The sequence below is a fragment of the Electrona antarctica genome (assembly GCF_951216825.1).
Source record: "Electrona antarctica genome assembly, chromosome: 23".
Classification (NCBI taxonomy): Eukaryota; Metazoa; Chordata; class Actinopteri; order Myctophiformes; family Myctophidae; genus Electrona; species Electrona antarctica.
The window spans coordinates 25,415,586-25,430,949 of record NC_136804.1 but is presented as its reverse complement, the minus strand read 5'-3'; the positions used below and the strand labels follow the sequence as shown (position 1 = coordinate 25,430,949).

Genomic DNA, 15,364 nt, shown 5'->3' with positions numbered 1-15,364 from the left:
GCCCCTGCCCAGGCTCCATATATGGAGCTGGTCTGTTCTGACATCACAACATTCCATATTTTGGCATGCCTGACACAGAACTCCATATGTAGGAATAAAGGAACACAGAGAGACAGATACAGAAATCTCCATATATGGGAATAAAAGGGACACAGACAGATGGGTGTTACAGGTACTCTGACACGGGTACAACGGGTATTGCATAGCCGGGTGGGGAATGGATCTCCAACTTCCGTCGTTACTGACTCTGTGCTCTACAGCCGGGCACCAGTCTAGGATATATTATTATTATGGGGTGAACATTTGGCGAAGATAGCCGATCTATAAGCTTGCAATCTTGTAGATATTTTTTGGCCTTTTTCTGCCTTTAGAGATGAACAGGAAAGAGGGTGATCTGTCTATATGGGATACATATACAGTAGGTGGCCTGGGCCTAGATCGGCTATTTTCAGGGAAGATAGCCGATAGAACACGGGGGGATTAATGGATAAAGTCCACACAAATTCACACAAAAAAAATACTTTATTGAAAATATACCAGAATAGAAATAGTGGACCATGTCTGTCTTAAAGTTTTTGCATTGTTTAAAGTTACATCTCAGTCATCCAAAAAGAAAGCTTGCGGTCACCTCCAATCACACAGAGCGGTAGTGTTCTGTGCCAGCTTAATCCCGCCCCTACTCTGGCTGATCCAATCATCACGGGCTGAAATGAAATAAGAAAATGTCCAGAGATTCATACATGAACACAAAAGTACCCTGTGCTGATCATAGATATGAAAAAAAAAGAGATGCCTCATTGGCCGCTGCAGTTCGTTGGAGCGATGTGTGTGCAAAAGGTGGCGGAAGTGCTGAAGGCAAGCTGCGTCACTACTCATGAGACTCCTCCACGTCCCCGACTCCCTGTGTTTCCTCCCGGAATTATTCCTCCCACCCCTCACTTCCGCTCATGCCTCGCAAGGAATCTCGGGAACATTTTGCCCCCTCTCGAGAACACACGCCCCAGAGCCGGAAGAGGCGTCTACCTTTATATGTCTATGGTGCTGATGTGCATGCCACTAAGCCCCCCCCGTTTGGACTGGCAGCCAAATCAGATCTGTGTGAACAAAAAAAGGTCACATTGGAAATTTGGAATATGATTAAAAATAAATTTAAATTTAAATTAATTTAAATCTGATTCAAATCTTATTTCTAAAGATGCGTCTCAGTCTGAACTAACTCAGTAACCTGAGCTAAGCACCCACCCCAGTCACATCAAGCTGTCCAAAACACGCCACTGACAACATTACAGAGCGCGAGAATTGCATTTTGATTTGCGAGAGGGGCAAATAAAACAATGGTTCAGCATGTGTGCTACGGTGTAGACGGCGAACTGACATGTCCATTTTCCACGGTTATCATGCATGCATGTATTTGTTTTTGTTGTTGTCGCTTGTCTGTTATGTCGCATTTTCTGAAACTAATCAACTGGTGCCTACGTCATGACGTCGGGGCACATACGTTGGTCCGACGTACAGTCCGACATGCGTGGCCAGTTAAGACTCACTCGTGGCTCGACATGCGTGGCCGGTTAAGACTCACTCGTGGCTCGACATGCGTGGCCGGTTAAGACACATACGTGGCCTGATCTGAACACTTGCAAATGTAGTGTGAAACAGTAGGGCCAAAAGATCGGATTTGAGAAATATAAATCGGATTTGACAGTTTTGACTGCAGTCTACACAGGGCCTAAAATAAAATAGGCATTGAACTGACCTGTGGGTGTCCAAGATGGTGGATGAGTAACTGGCTATTGATCTTTCCTGCACATCCAGTAGTGCAGAATATGTTCTCATTGGCTCGAGACCATCTGAAATAACCAATGACATCCCTTCAACTGTGGTCGTCATTGCTTTACATACGTAGCATAATCATTTCAATCGCGATACAGTGAGACGGAATGGCTGTGAATAATAAGGGAAAAACTCATAGGATGACAAGGTTTTCTTACTTGAACAGCCGTGCTTTGTCTATGTGAGCTGGTCTTTTTTCTTGTGGGTAACTGCAGAGGATCAAAAGAAAGAATTAACCACGTTAAAAGGAAAATTCCAGACCAACCATTTTCTTACCTTAAAGGGTTAGTTCGGACTTTTGGACATAGAGCTGTATGAAATACTTGCCATTAATATAGTGGTTGGAAAGGCATAATTTGATTGCCTGAGTCCCGTGGTGGGAGTACTGCTCTGGTTTTGGGGAATATCAAGTAGTTCTGAAAAAATAAACCAATCTACAAAACTTGTATTGTTGACCTATTTCTACCATATAGAGCACTTAAGTTACTTTCCACCACTGCTATAATCTGCAAATAATGTGAATACGGAAAAATCTGAAATATCTAGCAGCAGGAATACAGAGCCAACGTTACCCATTTACCTGGAGCGGGTGATGTCCCAGATGAGCCAATCGCTGCCCACCACGGCGCCAACCTTGATGGTGTTGGTGAGGCACCAGTCTGCCGACATCAGCGGCGACTGACCACAGTCCAGGGACAGAATGGCCTGTTGGGTCACCAGGTCATAGAACCGAATCGTTCCTTTTTTCTCCGCCACCATAAGCTGGAGAAGACAGTGGGTTTTTTGGGGGGTATCAGTGTAGTGAGGTCATTTAAGCCAGCATTATGTCAGTGTGACATTGTTCGATGTTGCTACAATGAGTTAACAGAGTTGTATATAAACGGTGACTCCGCAAATTCAAAGGAAAAGAGGGCGCTGTTTCTCCTTTATTTGGCGATGGGTTCTCAGATTGATAATCTGTTCATTTCAATGAAACTTGCTCAGTGGTGTTTGAAGGACCCGGAAGAACGGTCTACTACATTTTTGTTCGATTTGGCGGCTTCAACGTTGGCCAGCCGATCTGGGGGCTTGGTTTACATATAAACGACCATTCGGATATTATTTGGCACACCTGAGCATCCTGGTTTAGACCTTTTTAGACCGTATTGCAAACAGACTTTTACAATAGTTGTGTGACACTAAAGAATGCAAAGACTTTATCCTATTCACTGTGGCTTTTTGTGGTCCGTGTATGTTCCGTTTCCATGGGAATATTCACAATACTCTCTTATTTCATGTATACTTCGTTGAACATTATGACCACAAACAGGATATGAGCCAGTGTGAGTCTCTGGAATTCTCTGTGCATGTGGTGGGACTTGTACCTTGAAGACCTCCTGTGGATGCCAGCAGACGCTGATGCCAGGGGAGCTAAGTCTGAGATATGTGGTTTTATTGCCATCCAGGTCCCAAACCCTGTAAGAGATGTGTGAATTGAAATGAGATATGATTACCAACATAAATGACAATTAATTGCAAAAGAAGGCTGTGGCTAGAGTACCTACAGACTGAGAGGTAGAACAATAAATAAATAAGAGGCGTGTGACCGGAGGTGACAGGAGGATTGCAGGTTCTAATTCGCTCTTTAAGTTGACATAACGAATGGCAAAAACCACAATATAAAGCCAACCTCACAAGCATATTTTCACAATAGCTAAGGTTTTAGAGTTTTGGAAGTCTGTCAGAGCAAGACACGAGGATGACTTTAAGCAGACAGACCCCATACACACCTCATTGCTAACCATCAGCAGGAACAAAGATATTTATTAGAGCACAGAAGTCTGACGTAATTCACACATCCTAACTACCTGGGTCACAGTAATATCACGTCAAATAAGAACTGTGTTCCAAAAATAAACAACTGATCCCGGCGGTTTGACTCATATCTGGATATGAAGAATCAACTGACAGCGAGAAAACGCTAATGTTACTGCCACCGAATTAGTTACATTTTCGCTAGAATGTAGAAACGGACTGTCACTGTATCAAATACAGAGCCACCTCCCAAACAATATCACAGAGACAATTTGTTTATTTTTGGACCACAATGAGTCACTAAAAACGCCGGGACAACGCTCCACACGTCCCAAACTCTTCTCCCTTCTGGCTCCAAAACTATGGAATGCACATCCCATTGCAGTCAGAACTGCAGACTTGTAGTCTGAAAAACCACCTCTTCAGACTCCATCTTAGCCCATAGCACTTGCCCTAGTCTCGACCTTACAGGCGTATGCAAAGGCTCAACTTATGTAACTTCGATAACATTAAATGTAGACATATCACTCTATAGTGTATATGCATATTTCATTATAGATATTTAGGTTTTCTTAGCGTACGTATGATTCTTGATGACTTTTTATTTATTTTTGAGGGGCGCTAGCCCCTCCTATATACAGGTTTAATGTTTGTTTTTAGTTCAATGTTTGTTTTAAAAACGCCATTGACAATGAAGGGAAAATTTACGTCACATTGATTGTCTCTTTATTGTTAATGGCATTTAATGTTTGTGTTGGCACAGTTTGTTTTACATAACCATTACATCACCTAATCAACATGAGTTAGACTTTAATATATTAGCGCCCCTCACTTCACGTGGGTGTGATTTTTTATTTGATGTATTACTATGTTTTGTTCTTGCTTACTGTAAATCTCTCTTGATTAAGACTGTCTGCTAAATGCCTAAATTGTTAATCCTTACAGTATATGAGATGATTTTAAGATGACCCAATGTTTTTCTCCATAGAGGAAATCTGTCCGTGACCCAGGGGATGAACGAGTGACGTCAGGACTTTTCTCTATAGTGAGTTTCCTCTACGATGCAAGAATTATCCTGCACATGGCTGTAGCTCAACATTACAACTAGCATGTCCCGTACACACAACACAAACCTTGACTGGGTTGTTGCGCAAGAGGACATCAAGTGCCTTTTTATTTGTCCTCCGCCAGCTGTGAGCAAGTGATGTGCAGAACCTTCTCTCTCTTCCAAGGAAAAGGGCTTTTGCCTCTAATCTGGGCCCTGAGCTGTGAAGACAGACAGGCTTACCCTGGACTCTTGTTACGGTGAAAACACCAGCCTCACATTACAAGTGAGCTATGATAGCGGAGTCAGTGGAGGGAAACATCACCCTAGTCTGAGTCAGGAGGTTACGCTCCACTCACATTACAGCAAAATGTTTCGCTGTGGGCGGCCCGCTGCCATTCACTGTCTGTGGAGGACAGCAAGGATGGGCAGAATGCACGGCATGTCTGCGAGGCAAAGAGGGTCACAGAAGAACCTCACTTCATGCAAAATGAAACCGAAGGGTTGCGTGAACGCCAATCAACATGAAAGCTCTACAAACACAAGCTTTGTGCAAGGGTGGTCATTCGCTGGACACTGAGAGGGCGATATGTTTTTCAATGTAATAATCACTAATACTTATTCAAAAAAGAATGGTCAACTCTACAGTTGAATATGACTATGATTCAGCAGCCGAGAAACAGTGCAAACACTCATGCAGATGTAATAAATCACTTGGATGGAGAGAGCTGTGGCTCCTGAGACCAAGATCTATGGTTAACCACATCTGAACTCAAATACCTCCTTAAACACAAGCTCAACAGTCCCAGAGGAATGGAGGAAAGGTGGGGATGGGAGTGCGGCTAGGTGGCTGCAAGTGTTTCTGGGAATAAAAAAACCATACGCAAATGATTATGAAGCATAGGAAGGCGCTGACTGATGAGGTCATGCAGGAGACATCATCTAATCAAGTCCAAAGACAGCTCCAAAGATCATCTAAATGTCAAGTATGTTGTTTGGAGAGATGAATGTCCCTACTTAAGTGATGCGGCATGGGGGGGAAGAGTATATATTATATATGCCCCGTCTCAGTAAATGTTAGACTTTTCCTGCCTCGTCTCCCCAGCAGCAGCAGATAGAACCCTGTCGTTCCTCCTGCCCGTGTGCAGACCCAGCCAGAGCCTCTCTGTGGAGCGTGAGTGAGGTTGAAAAAAAAAAAGCCTCAGACCACACCAGGCAAACAAAGACTCTAAACCCCTCTACTTTCAGACCAATGGCCAAGCTGAGTTCAATCGCACGCTACGCCACCGCCGGCCAAACTGTGGTCAACCACTCTGCCCTTCAAATGGAGAGGAGCATCTCCCCAGCAAAACATAACCTTTGCCGAATGAGGTTAAAGGCATGAGACACGAAAAACACGAGCAACTGCCTCTGATAAAGCAGCACCGCGTAATTGTACAACACTACGTCAAGCAATAACACTCTGCTTCCATGCACAACAGAGTTGAAAGGAGAGACGAGCATCTGAAGTCCTGCATTGTAATATCTAAGTGAGGGAAGAAAAAAAAATGTACGGCTGGAGCATTATGGTTTGTCAATGTTTTCCCTAAAAATGAAGGAAATGGGAACACAGTGTTAGCACCGCGTGATCTGATTTATAGTAGAGCTGCAGGGTAAATAATCACTGTGACTCTCGGGAGACCGAGAACTGGATGAGTCAAACAATAATCCCAGTCCGGTGCCTCGCAGAGCAGCCCAGGTTCAGGCACACATTGTCCCACCCATCACGACCACATCAGCATCCATCTTTTTCAGCCATTGTTTTCCCTTCTTCAAACAATAACATTATCTTTAAAACCAGACATTTGGACTGCTGAAATAATTATCAAAGAGATTTGTCATATTTATTGGACTGGCTTGTTGCCCTTACTGTGGGCCAGTGATAGAAAGTCCTCGCACTTGTATGGATTATAATGGGGAGAGAAAAGGGGAGCAGGCTTGGCTTGGCTTGTGGCAGTCAAGCACAAGACAGATCAGTTATGAGGAAATGAAGACACAACATCCGGCTTTGTTGTAGGGACTAGTTTCTCTTCCCAAACCTTACAAAAGAAGAAAACATGCGGTACTTTACATATAGAGGGTATGCGCAAGTATGAGATATCTCGTACTTTCCCTCTACACACCCGTTGTATGCCAACTACAAGATATCTCGTACATAAAGCTTTATATCAAATATGAAACGGTATCGCCGAAAATCAACTTTTACACTGGCCCCGTCGCTAGTCATCGCCTTGCATACCCCCAGCACCAGGATACGTGAGCGTGCAGCCGTGCACCCCATAGGGTCCCATTAAGAGTACGATCTTCTTTGGCTGTTATCTCTGAAAAATGCAGCGATGATCCCGAGAAAGGCTTACCTACCCTTAGCTGCCACCATGTCTGCATAATGCAGCAGCAGGTCAACCCCCAAATACCTTAAGACAACTGCAGTTCCCCTGTATGGTCTCTAGGTGGCCCATAACACATGCTGCTGCATCTAACACTACCGAGGCAAACCTTGGAGCGGTTCACACAACAGAATGGCAGAGGGATAGCAAAGGCAAACTTACAGCTGAGAAATGATAATAATTCGGAGGAGACGAGGTTGGGGCATCTGATTAAAGGCTGTGCCGCGTACTGCCAATTGCCTGCATTAACGTCCCCATGGCTGGCGGAGCCGAGACTGCTGAACAACCTGCCAAGAGTAAAAGGAGTGATGTAGAGGTCATAAGACTAAAACGTGCATGAATGCACCCATTGCCCACACACTCTCATTCGCTTTTCTGCAGGTCCACTTTTCCCTCTCATATCAGGGGCTCCGTTTGTGTGGGCTGAACTGGAAGGTCCTCCACTGTTAACTTGATCTATCTCTCGTTCCGCCTTTCTTCCTCCTGCATCCCATATTTTTTCAACATGACAGAATTTAAATCTTTCAGCAGATGGAGCGCACTCCTGTTTTCTCTGGCCGGACGGCGGGAGGGAGGGTGAGAAAAGAGCGGATGCTAGTGGAAGAGTCTCGTCCCCTCTGCTCCGGCCCTGATTGCCTACCCATTGCTCATTGTGACTGATGCCTCGACACTGTGGCAACATAGTGGGCATCCAGCAAGTTGTAGAAAATAGTCCTTTTGTACAACTACAGGGACAGGTGCGTCAGAGCAGGCAACCAGTGCGAAAAATGACCAAAAGGAGGCCCCACAAACCGTCTTCACTTATATAACAGAGGTTTATTAGGCTACTGAAGGTTACAACTTTTCGGTCTCACTACCTTCATCAGGTATCTGGAATTCTGGATACCTGATGAAGGTCGTGAACCACTGTGAAAGCGACCATCATAATCAAAGACACGTGATGTGATAAACAACACATCTAAACGCTGAGGAAATTCATTTAAGAAAACCCTACATTTTTATTTTGTACTGTACTGTACTGTAAAAAACAAAAAAATGGGAAACAAAGAGGGGTGAGACTTGTAATGTAAAACAGGTGTTTGTTGCAAGTGACTCAGTCCACTTGTGAGGGGGTGTCCCTGGGGTGACCCCAGCTACTGACACAAGTTTTCCCTCCTCTAATTGAAAAGACACATTTGGGGGGGGGGGGGGGGGGGGGCTTTTTAAGAGTTTGCCCCCTTGGAGAGGAAAATCTCTGGCTGGCTAATTGGATTTCCATATTCAACCAATTAGCTAGAAAAGCTCCAAAGCGGCCCGTGTTCTTACGCACAGTCACACCGGAGTGTGTTGTGCTAAGCGTCAGGTTTCACTGTGGAAACACTGTCAGGGCTTTCTGCACCATTAACAGAGAACAGAACTCACAATCGAGAGTGGAGGAGAGCAACGAACACGGGCATGCACGTACGCCCCGCACACAGACACACACACGAACAGGAGGAGGGGAGGTGGGGGGGGGGAAGAAGAAAGTGGTTTGGACCTGCAAGTGTGGTCGTCGCTGACGGAAGCAATTTGTTTCCCCTCCGTGGGCTCAAACACCAGCTGATTAATGTAGCTGGTGTGTCCTTCCATCACCTAGACAACAGCATACAAAAAAACGAAACATGCAAACAAAACACAAGCACACAATCAACAACAAGCCATGTGGTGCATGGCCGCGTGTCAGACTTATTCATTGCAAGTAGAGATGATATTGTATAGGTGATTAGGTGTATTATCCAGCATGCCCCTGGGTTTTCTACATCATATCCATCCAGCAACTCTGGCCGATATGGTCCAGAATTAATCGATAGTAGTTCCACACTACAGTACCTTGACTTCATGCTTATCCTGAAGATCTGAAGTCCACAGGCGGAGGTTTCTGTCCGCAGCGGCAGTGCAAAATCTAGACAAAGGAGCGATAAGACACAGAGAGACAACGAAAGGCAGGTGAAGAGAGACAAAGACCAAAACAAACAAGAGCGAGAACATCAAAACAGAATGATATTATGTGTTGCCCCCCAGACCTATGACTATTATTTATACATGTCTGTCTGTAACTGCCTGGATGGACACCGTGTGTGTCTGTGTGTGTGTCTGTGTGTGTGTGTGTGTGTGTGTGTGTGTGTGTGTGTGTGTGTGTGTGTGTGTGTGTGTGTGTGTGTGTGTGTGTGTGTGTGTGTGTGTGTGTGTGTGTGTGTGTGTGTGTGTGTGCGTGCGTGTGCGTGTGTGTGGTAGAAAGTTGGATGACAATCAATGGAATCTCTGCCAGGGAGATTCTAATTGCACCCTAAGATAAACATGGAGAAAAACAAGATTCCTCACGCCATTTACACATTTCTCTGCACAGAACCTGAGCAGAGCCATGGGGAGGACTTTCCCTCTAATCAGCCCTAGTATATACCCAGCGGCTGCAATTATTCACACAATTACACTAACTCACTTATGACAAGAAAAACACACACGTATCACCAGAATAAACAGACAGCGGTTCACACGTTTTCAGTCGCAGCTGGATTTGGCATGATGTCACTGCAAACACCCCAACATGCTCCAGGGCATTACTAGTACAGTAGATTAGATTATATGAGCCTACTAGAACTACCAATTAACTAGTACAGCATGGAACACCTCCCATTTTCTTTTCAAAGTTCATTGCTAAAGGACTTTTTCCAGTGACCTTTCATAATCATGCATAAAACGACACGTCTCAGACTCTTTTTTTAATTTGACTTCATTTTATTATTTTTAAGGGGCGATAGCCCCTCCTATGTCCAGCTTTTGGTGTGTAACCCAAATTGTGTCCTAACACAAACATGAAATGCCATTGAATGACAATGAATGGAGTGTTTGTGTAAGCACAAACAGTGCGTAACACAAACATTGATGACGAAGGTGAGGACCCAAATAGTGATGGGCCGGAATGAGATGATGCACAATGATAAGAGCGCCCCTCACGTCTTTTTTTTTTAAAACAATGTTTTACTTACTTCAACATAGTATTGGGGGGCGGGGGGCATAGCCAGAAGTGAGAAGGATTATCACTTCCACAGCGTATTAGCCAAAGTGGAAAAGTCATTGGACATTTTCTTGTTTGGACTTAGGACGTTTAAGCACTAATATATTATATAATGCTGACTTACGATTTCAAGGTTTTGTGTATCCACAAAATCTCCCACTCATTTTCAACAGAGCAGATCATGTCTGCAGCTCATCATCGTGACAGCAAACTGGATTGCTTGTTCTCTGGTTATTAGCTTTGAGAGTGAGGGAGAGTTTATGTTCCAATTTCCCAGATACAGAACATGACCTGCCTGCTGCCTCAAAAGGTAGGAAATTACATGTGAATTCTTACTAGTGTTGATTCGCCATAACTGTGACAAAAAATGTTTTAATGGAACATTATTAGGTGCAACCGACCGGTGGGTAATGTACGGATGCACCAGCCATGCATTACAACATCTCCAGTTTGATTCCGGACAGAGCCATGTGCTTCAGGTCTTTCCCACGCTCTACATTCCTATCTGAAGAAAACCAAGGAAAAACTCCTAACAAAATATTGTAAACAAGAGGTGGGTCTTCCTCTTCTTTGCCGATGCTGGACACGAAGCAGAAAGTGCACATTTAGGAAAAGAGAAGACCAGGAGGTTGCTGACTGGACACCACATGCCGGCCAGGGAGAACATGGCAGCCTCCCAGCTCAAGGCCCCCCCCGGCCCACCCTCCCGCTTTATCCCCCCTATGTAAGCCCCTTGCCTTTCAGGCGCGCCCGTGAGAACATTGTACTTTTCCTGGAAGGCACGGCTACGTGCAGAACGATGGGAGGGATTGGAACCTGAGTGGGCAGCCATCAGCGCAATAACATGCGCGCACGTCACAGGGCCGCCTCAAGGGCCCTGCAGAGTTAACCACAGAGGGCCAGGAAGTATCACTGCCTTTCCTTTTCAATTACGGCAAGCTGAAACACCTCCAATGGGACCACAGCCTTCCCATTCGCCATTCCAATTAGCAGGAAACCCTTGCTTTCTAACAACCCGACCAGTCAGGCTACTTTTTCCTCCTGTCCAAAGCCACCTGAAATAACTTTGCTCATTTTCTGGCAGCTGCAGAGTGACACTCTCGGGCTGTGATGATGACTAGAATCCCTAAGCACAGATGCTTTCACTCCAACTTCTTCTCATTCAGTTCAGTAAAAACATTCAACTCAATGATTACTGTGTGGCGTAAAAAGGACATGAATGTCAGGTTCTAAATAGGAGAATGAATTATATTTAATCCCATTAAAATGACATACCACCACTTTTTACATAGTGAAATATTACAATAACTTACGGTGCCCAAGTATTCAGTACAAGCACAGGGCTGAAGCAACTAACTTACCTGACTGTGGGAATCCGGTCCAACCGTGACTCAGGGCTCCAAGCGAGAGCGTCGACACGCGACTCATGATGGAATGCACGAAGCACGACAAATTCAACCCCCTCTATCTCCATATCCTCCTCCTGTGTAGGGAACAGATGGTTTGTATTCATGAAAAGGGACAGGCATGGTGGACATCGGGGCCCAATAGGGGCTACAGGATATGGGCATGAATGAAGCCACAGTGTCACTCACCTGGAAGAGGCAGGTGCCCACTACCACGTTGTGATTCCCTCCGTAAGCCAGGAGGGAGACGGCGCTTCCGCTGTCGAAGGGGCTGAATTCTGCCACATGGACATAGTCGTCACATGTCACCGAGTAGGTGGCAGTACGACTTGAATCCTCTTGCATTCTAATGTCCTGATGGTAAACACTGAGTCCGTGTTCAGGCCGGGTTGTTCACCTGACTGACACCTGCTTGACAGTGAAAGAGGATGAGCAACATGAACCAGCTAACTTATATTTGATGGACTTAAAGATGGAGTGCAGTGTCAGCTTTTTGCAGGTAGAATGTACACAACTAGCAACGTTATGCTGTAATGAATTTCAGTTTCAAGTACTTTAATACTACCATATCTTACAGCATCAACAGGCTCCAATTATGACACTCAGCAGAATCATTACATTTTCCTTTGAAGATCATGCCATATATTAAAACACCATCCCAACGGGTGCCATGCCATGAGCGACTTGATATCAGGACGTCAGACGAGTTATATTATTATGCCAAATGTCTAAACACTGCATGATTATAATGGTCACGTGATTAAATGCTGTGATGTCTCATATTCGACCATAGGCCTAATATTGCCTATAATTTTGTTATTAAACCCCTCTGGCATTTCACATCGTTTTAAAAATTTGATCACGGGTGGTATGGCTGACTTGCTATTCTAGCCTATATAGGGGATATTTCTCATGTTATTTTAACACGAGAGGCTTAAAAACACATCTTGCAGGAAAAGAGACAAGAAAGCCAACTATTAGGGGACTATACTAATTAGGGCATTTGAACACTGATGCCTGCCAGTCACAATTTGGGACAGGGTCTCAATTTGTGGGACGCCTGCAAGTCTTGGAAATGAGTGGCTCCGTTTGGAACCTCAATATCTACACTGCTTCGCTTTAGCTCCGAGATGAGGTTCCGTGGCAGGATATCCCTGCACAGGTCGAAATGGGCTCTAGCTGGGTCGAGCCCGTCCACAAACAGCGGCGAAAGTGTATCAAACCGTACTCAAAAAGTAAAAGGTATCAGATTCAGAGCCGAGATGCAGTTGATAAACTTAAGGCCGGCACTTAACAATTTTAGTCCGGTGTCAAACAACTGCTTAAAGGAGCATTCAGGCCAATAGCACACACACCAAGGCCCGCCCCCGCTCAATCATGATTGGCGGAAGGCCCCTCTCTATCCTGATTGGATGAAGGCTGGGCCCCCAGGGGTTAACTGGGGACAGGGAGGAACTACTTATATGGTCAGCACACTCTATATAGGGAGGATTATCACAACAAAACAAAAAAAGAAGTTATTTTTGAATTAAAGGTATATTCAGTGATTTCACTGTGATTTGCCACCCGCCACCAAAACTGAAACTAGGGTTTTTTGACCCCAGGGGCTCACTGGGGACAGGGAGGAACTCCTTATATGGTCAGCACACTCTATAGTAGGGAGGATTATCCAGAAAAAAATAAGTGATATTTGAATTAAGTCAAATCACGGAATATACCTTTAATTCAAATATCACTTATTTTTTTGGATAATCCTCCCTACTATAAAGTGTGCTGACTATATAAGGAGTTCCTCCCTGTCCCCAGTGAGCCCCTGGGGTAAAAAAAACCCTAGTTTCGGTTTGGGCTTTGGGTGGCAAAGCCTTCATCCAAACAGGATGAGAGGGGCCTTCTTCCAATCATGATCGAGTGGGGCGGGCCTTGGTGCACGTGCTGTTGGTCTGTTGTACTTCCCCCACTGTAGAGTGTGCATGTGCACATCTTGTTACCGGGGCGGACCAGGGTTTTTTTTCCAAATCACTGAATGCTCCTTTAAGTGAAATCACTGAATATACCTTTAAATCAGGCTTTAAATAAAAATGTAGTCCAGTCAACCCCTGTTCGCATGCGCAGTACTGCTTCATTGCATTGCATTGCTGCATTGCATTGGGAAAACATGGTACTGGCTGACAAACAACCGCTTTGTAATTATTATTTTTTTCACACAATTTTGCAACCCATTTTTTCACCCAGTGTCAATTATCTAATGTAATCTGATTCCTGGGCGCTACACTTCCTCTGCCAACCTGGGGGGGCAGAGTGCCTGGCCTCATGCTTCCTTCTATGCATTAGGAGTCCAAGCTGCTTCTTTTCACCTGACTCTTTGAATAGCAGAAAGAAATTGGCACATATATGGATATGATTTGGGACTGTCGCATAGTATACCCTTTCTGCTGTAGGGTACTAGAATTCCTTGAGATGGGTGGGATTCACGTTGCCCAGAGATCCGCGGCTGTCTATTATAGGGGACAGGACAGTGGTGAGTGGTCCCTGGCATATCCAAAAATGATTTTACCATTGTAAAGGTTGGACTTGATACAGCTGCCAGAATACTGCTGCGTAATTGGAAGGTCCCTAGAGCACCTGGGCTGAGCTCAATTAAAATCACATCATATGAATATTGTTGGGCAGGGTGAATGGGGAAAGTAAAATGAAAGAGACATGGGACGAATTTTGGATATATATGAACCTTAAAATGATTTATTTGTTTTTATCTAGAGATGATGAATGTCAAACTGGGGGTCCTTCAAATTTAAATGGTTGAGAATCACTGCTAGAGCCATAAATGGACATCTTATCTTATGGGGGTCCTAGCCCAAGATTCACTCTCGTAGCTGTTTTTATATTCTGAAGTCAAAACAACACTACGAGAGTCTAAATCTTGTGCTATGGGTGTCCCTCCCTGGCTGGCATCTTTTCAAATGGGGGTCCGCGGGCTAATAAGTGTCAATTTGACAACCACTGCTCTAACTAGCAGCAAATATTCTGATGAATTGAAAATGGTCCTCCATTTTCAATTCATCAGAATATTTGCCTGATGTAAACAAGCCTTGGTGCTTTTTCTGGTTGAAAACGTTTTGACAACCACTGCTCTAACTAGCAGCAAATATTCTGATTAATTGAAAATGGAGGACGATCCCTGATGTAAACAAGCCTTGGTGCTTTTTCTGGTTTTATCCTCGTAGCAGTTTTTGTATTGACCTGTACTGTCGTTTGAACTGTACCCATTCTACTATCTGTGAATACAAATTTCAATCAATCTGCATGCCGTGGTTATTGTGGTCATAAAGCAGATACCGGGTAGCCTAAGATTTCTTCACTCTACCAGTGAAGATGTCAAAATCGATAAATACATCTACGAGAGTCTAACTATTAGGCTAGTTCACACACAGTACATGAGTACACCACCACCATGAGTCCACTTTAGCCTGAGCTAAACACCATTTATTGGCTTTGTTCCGTCATTCAAAACCTCGCGAATGGACCTGTCTGTAATGTCAGTGTATGTCACATAGAAAGGGACGCTAATCGCCATTCAAAACACACTCTGTCCGATGTTAATTACCTAGTTTAGTTGTTTGTCAGAACGTTGCTTGCTTTTCGAGAGCTGAATCCGCGCGTTTCATTCAGATGTTGTTTTCAAGCTTCTTCCGGGTAGGACGCGTCGGTCGGTGGAATGTTCCATTGACTGTCAACGTAAGGGGGCGAGCGCCTCGCAGCTCGCACAATGATGAATCGTCGTATTAAATTGAGAAAAACCATAATCATTTGATGTAACAGTTTTTTTCTT

General features: G+C 44.5%; 1 protein-coding gene across 2 annotated transcripts; it reads right to left on the bottom strand.

The window, feature by feature from the left end:
- Positions 1 to 503: 503 nt before the first annotated feature.
- Positions 504 to 15,289, bottom strand: nup37 (nucleoporin 37). Of its 2 annotated transcripts, none has more exons than XM_079493932.1 (10): positions 15,140 to 15,289; positions 11,725 to 11,943; positions 11,491 to 11,612; positions 8,944 to 9,016; positions 8,612 to 8,706; positions 3,195 to 3,285; positions 2,411 to 2,592; positions 1,989 to 2,039; positions 1,754 to 1,847; positions 504 to 704 (listed from the first exon to the last, which is right to left on the bottom strand). In XM_079493932.1, exons 2-10 carry the CDS (start codon positions 11,878 to 11,880, stop codon positions 591 to 593), a joined length of 978 nt encoding a protein of 325 aa, XP_079350058.1. In that variant the 5' UTR covers positions 11,881 to 11,943; positions 15,140 to 15,289; the 3' UTR covers positions 504 to 590. The 2 variants fall into 2 exon arrangements, with proteins under 2 accessions (XP_079350058.1, XP_079350059.1); XM_079493933.1 differs by having other exon boundaries at positions 11,725 to 11,946; positions 15,140 to 15,268.
- Positions 15,290 to 15,364: the final 75 nt, after the last annotated feature.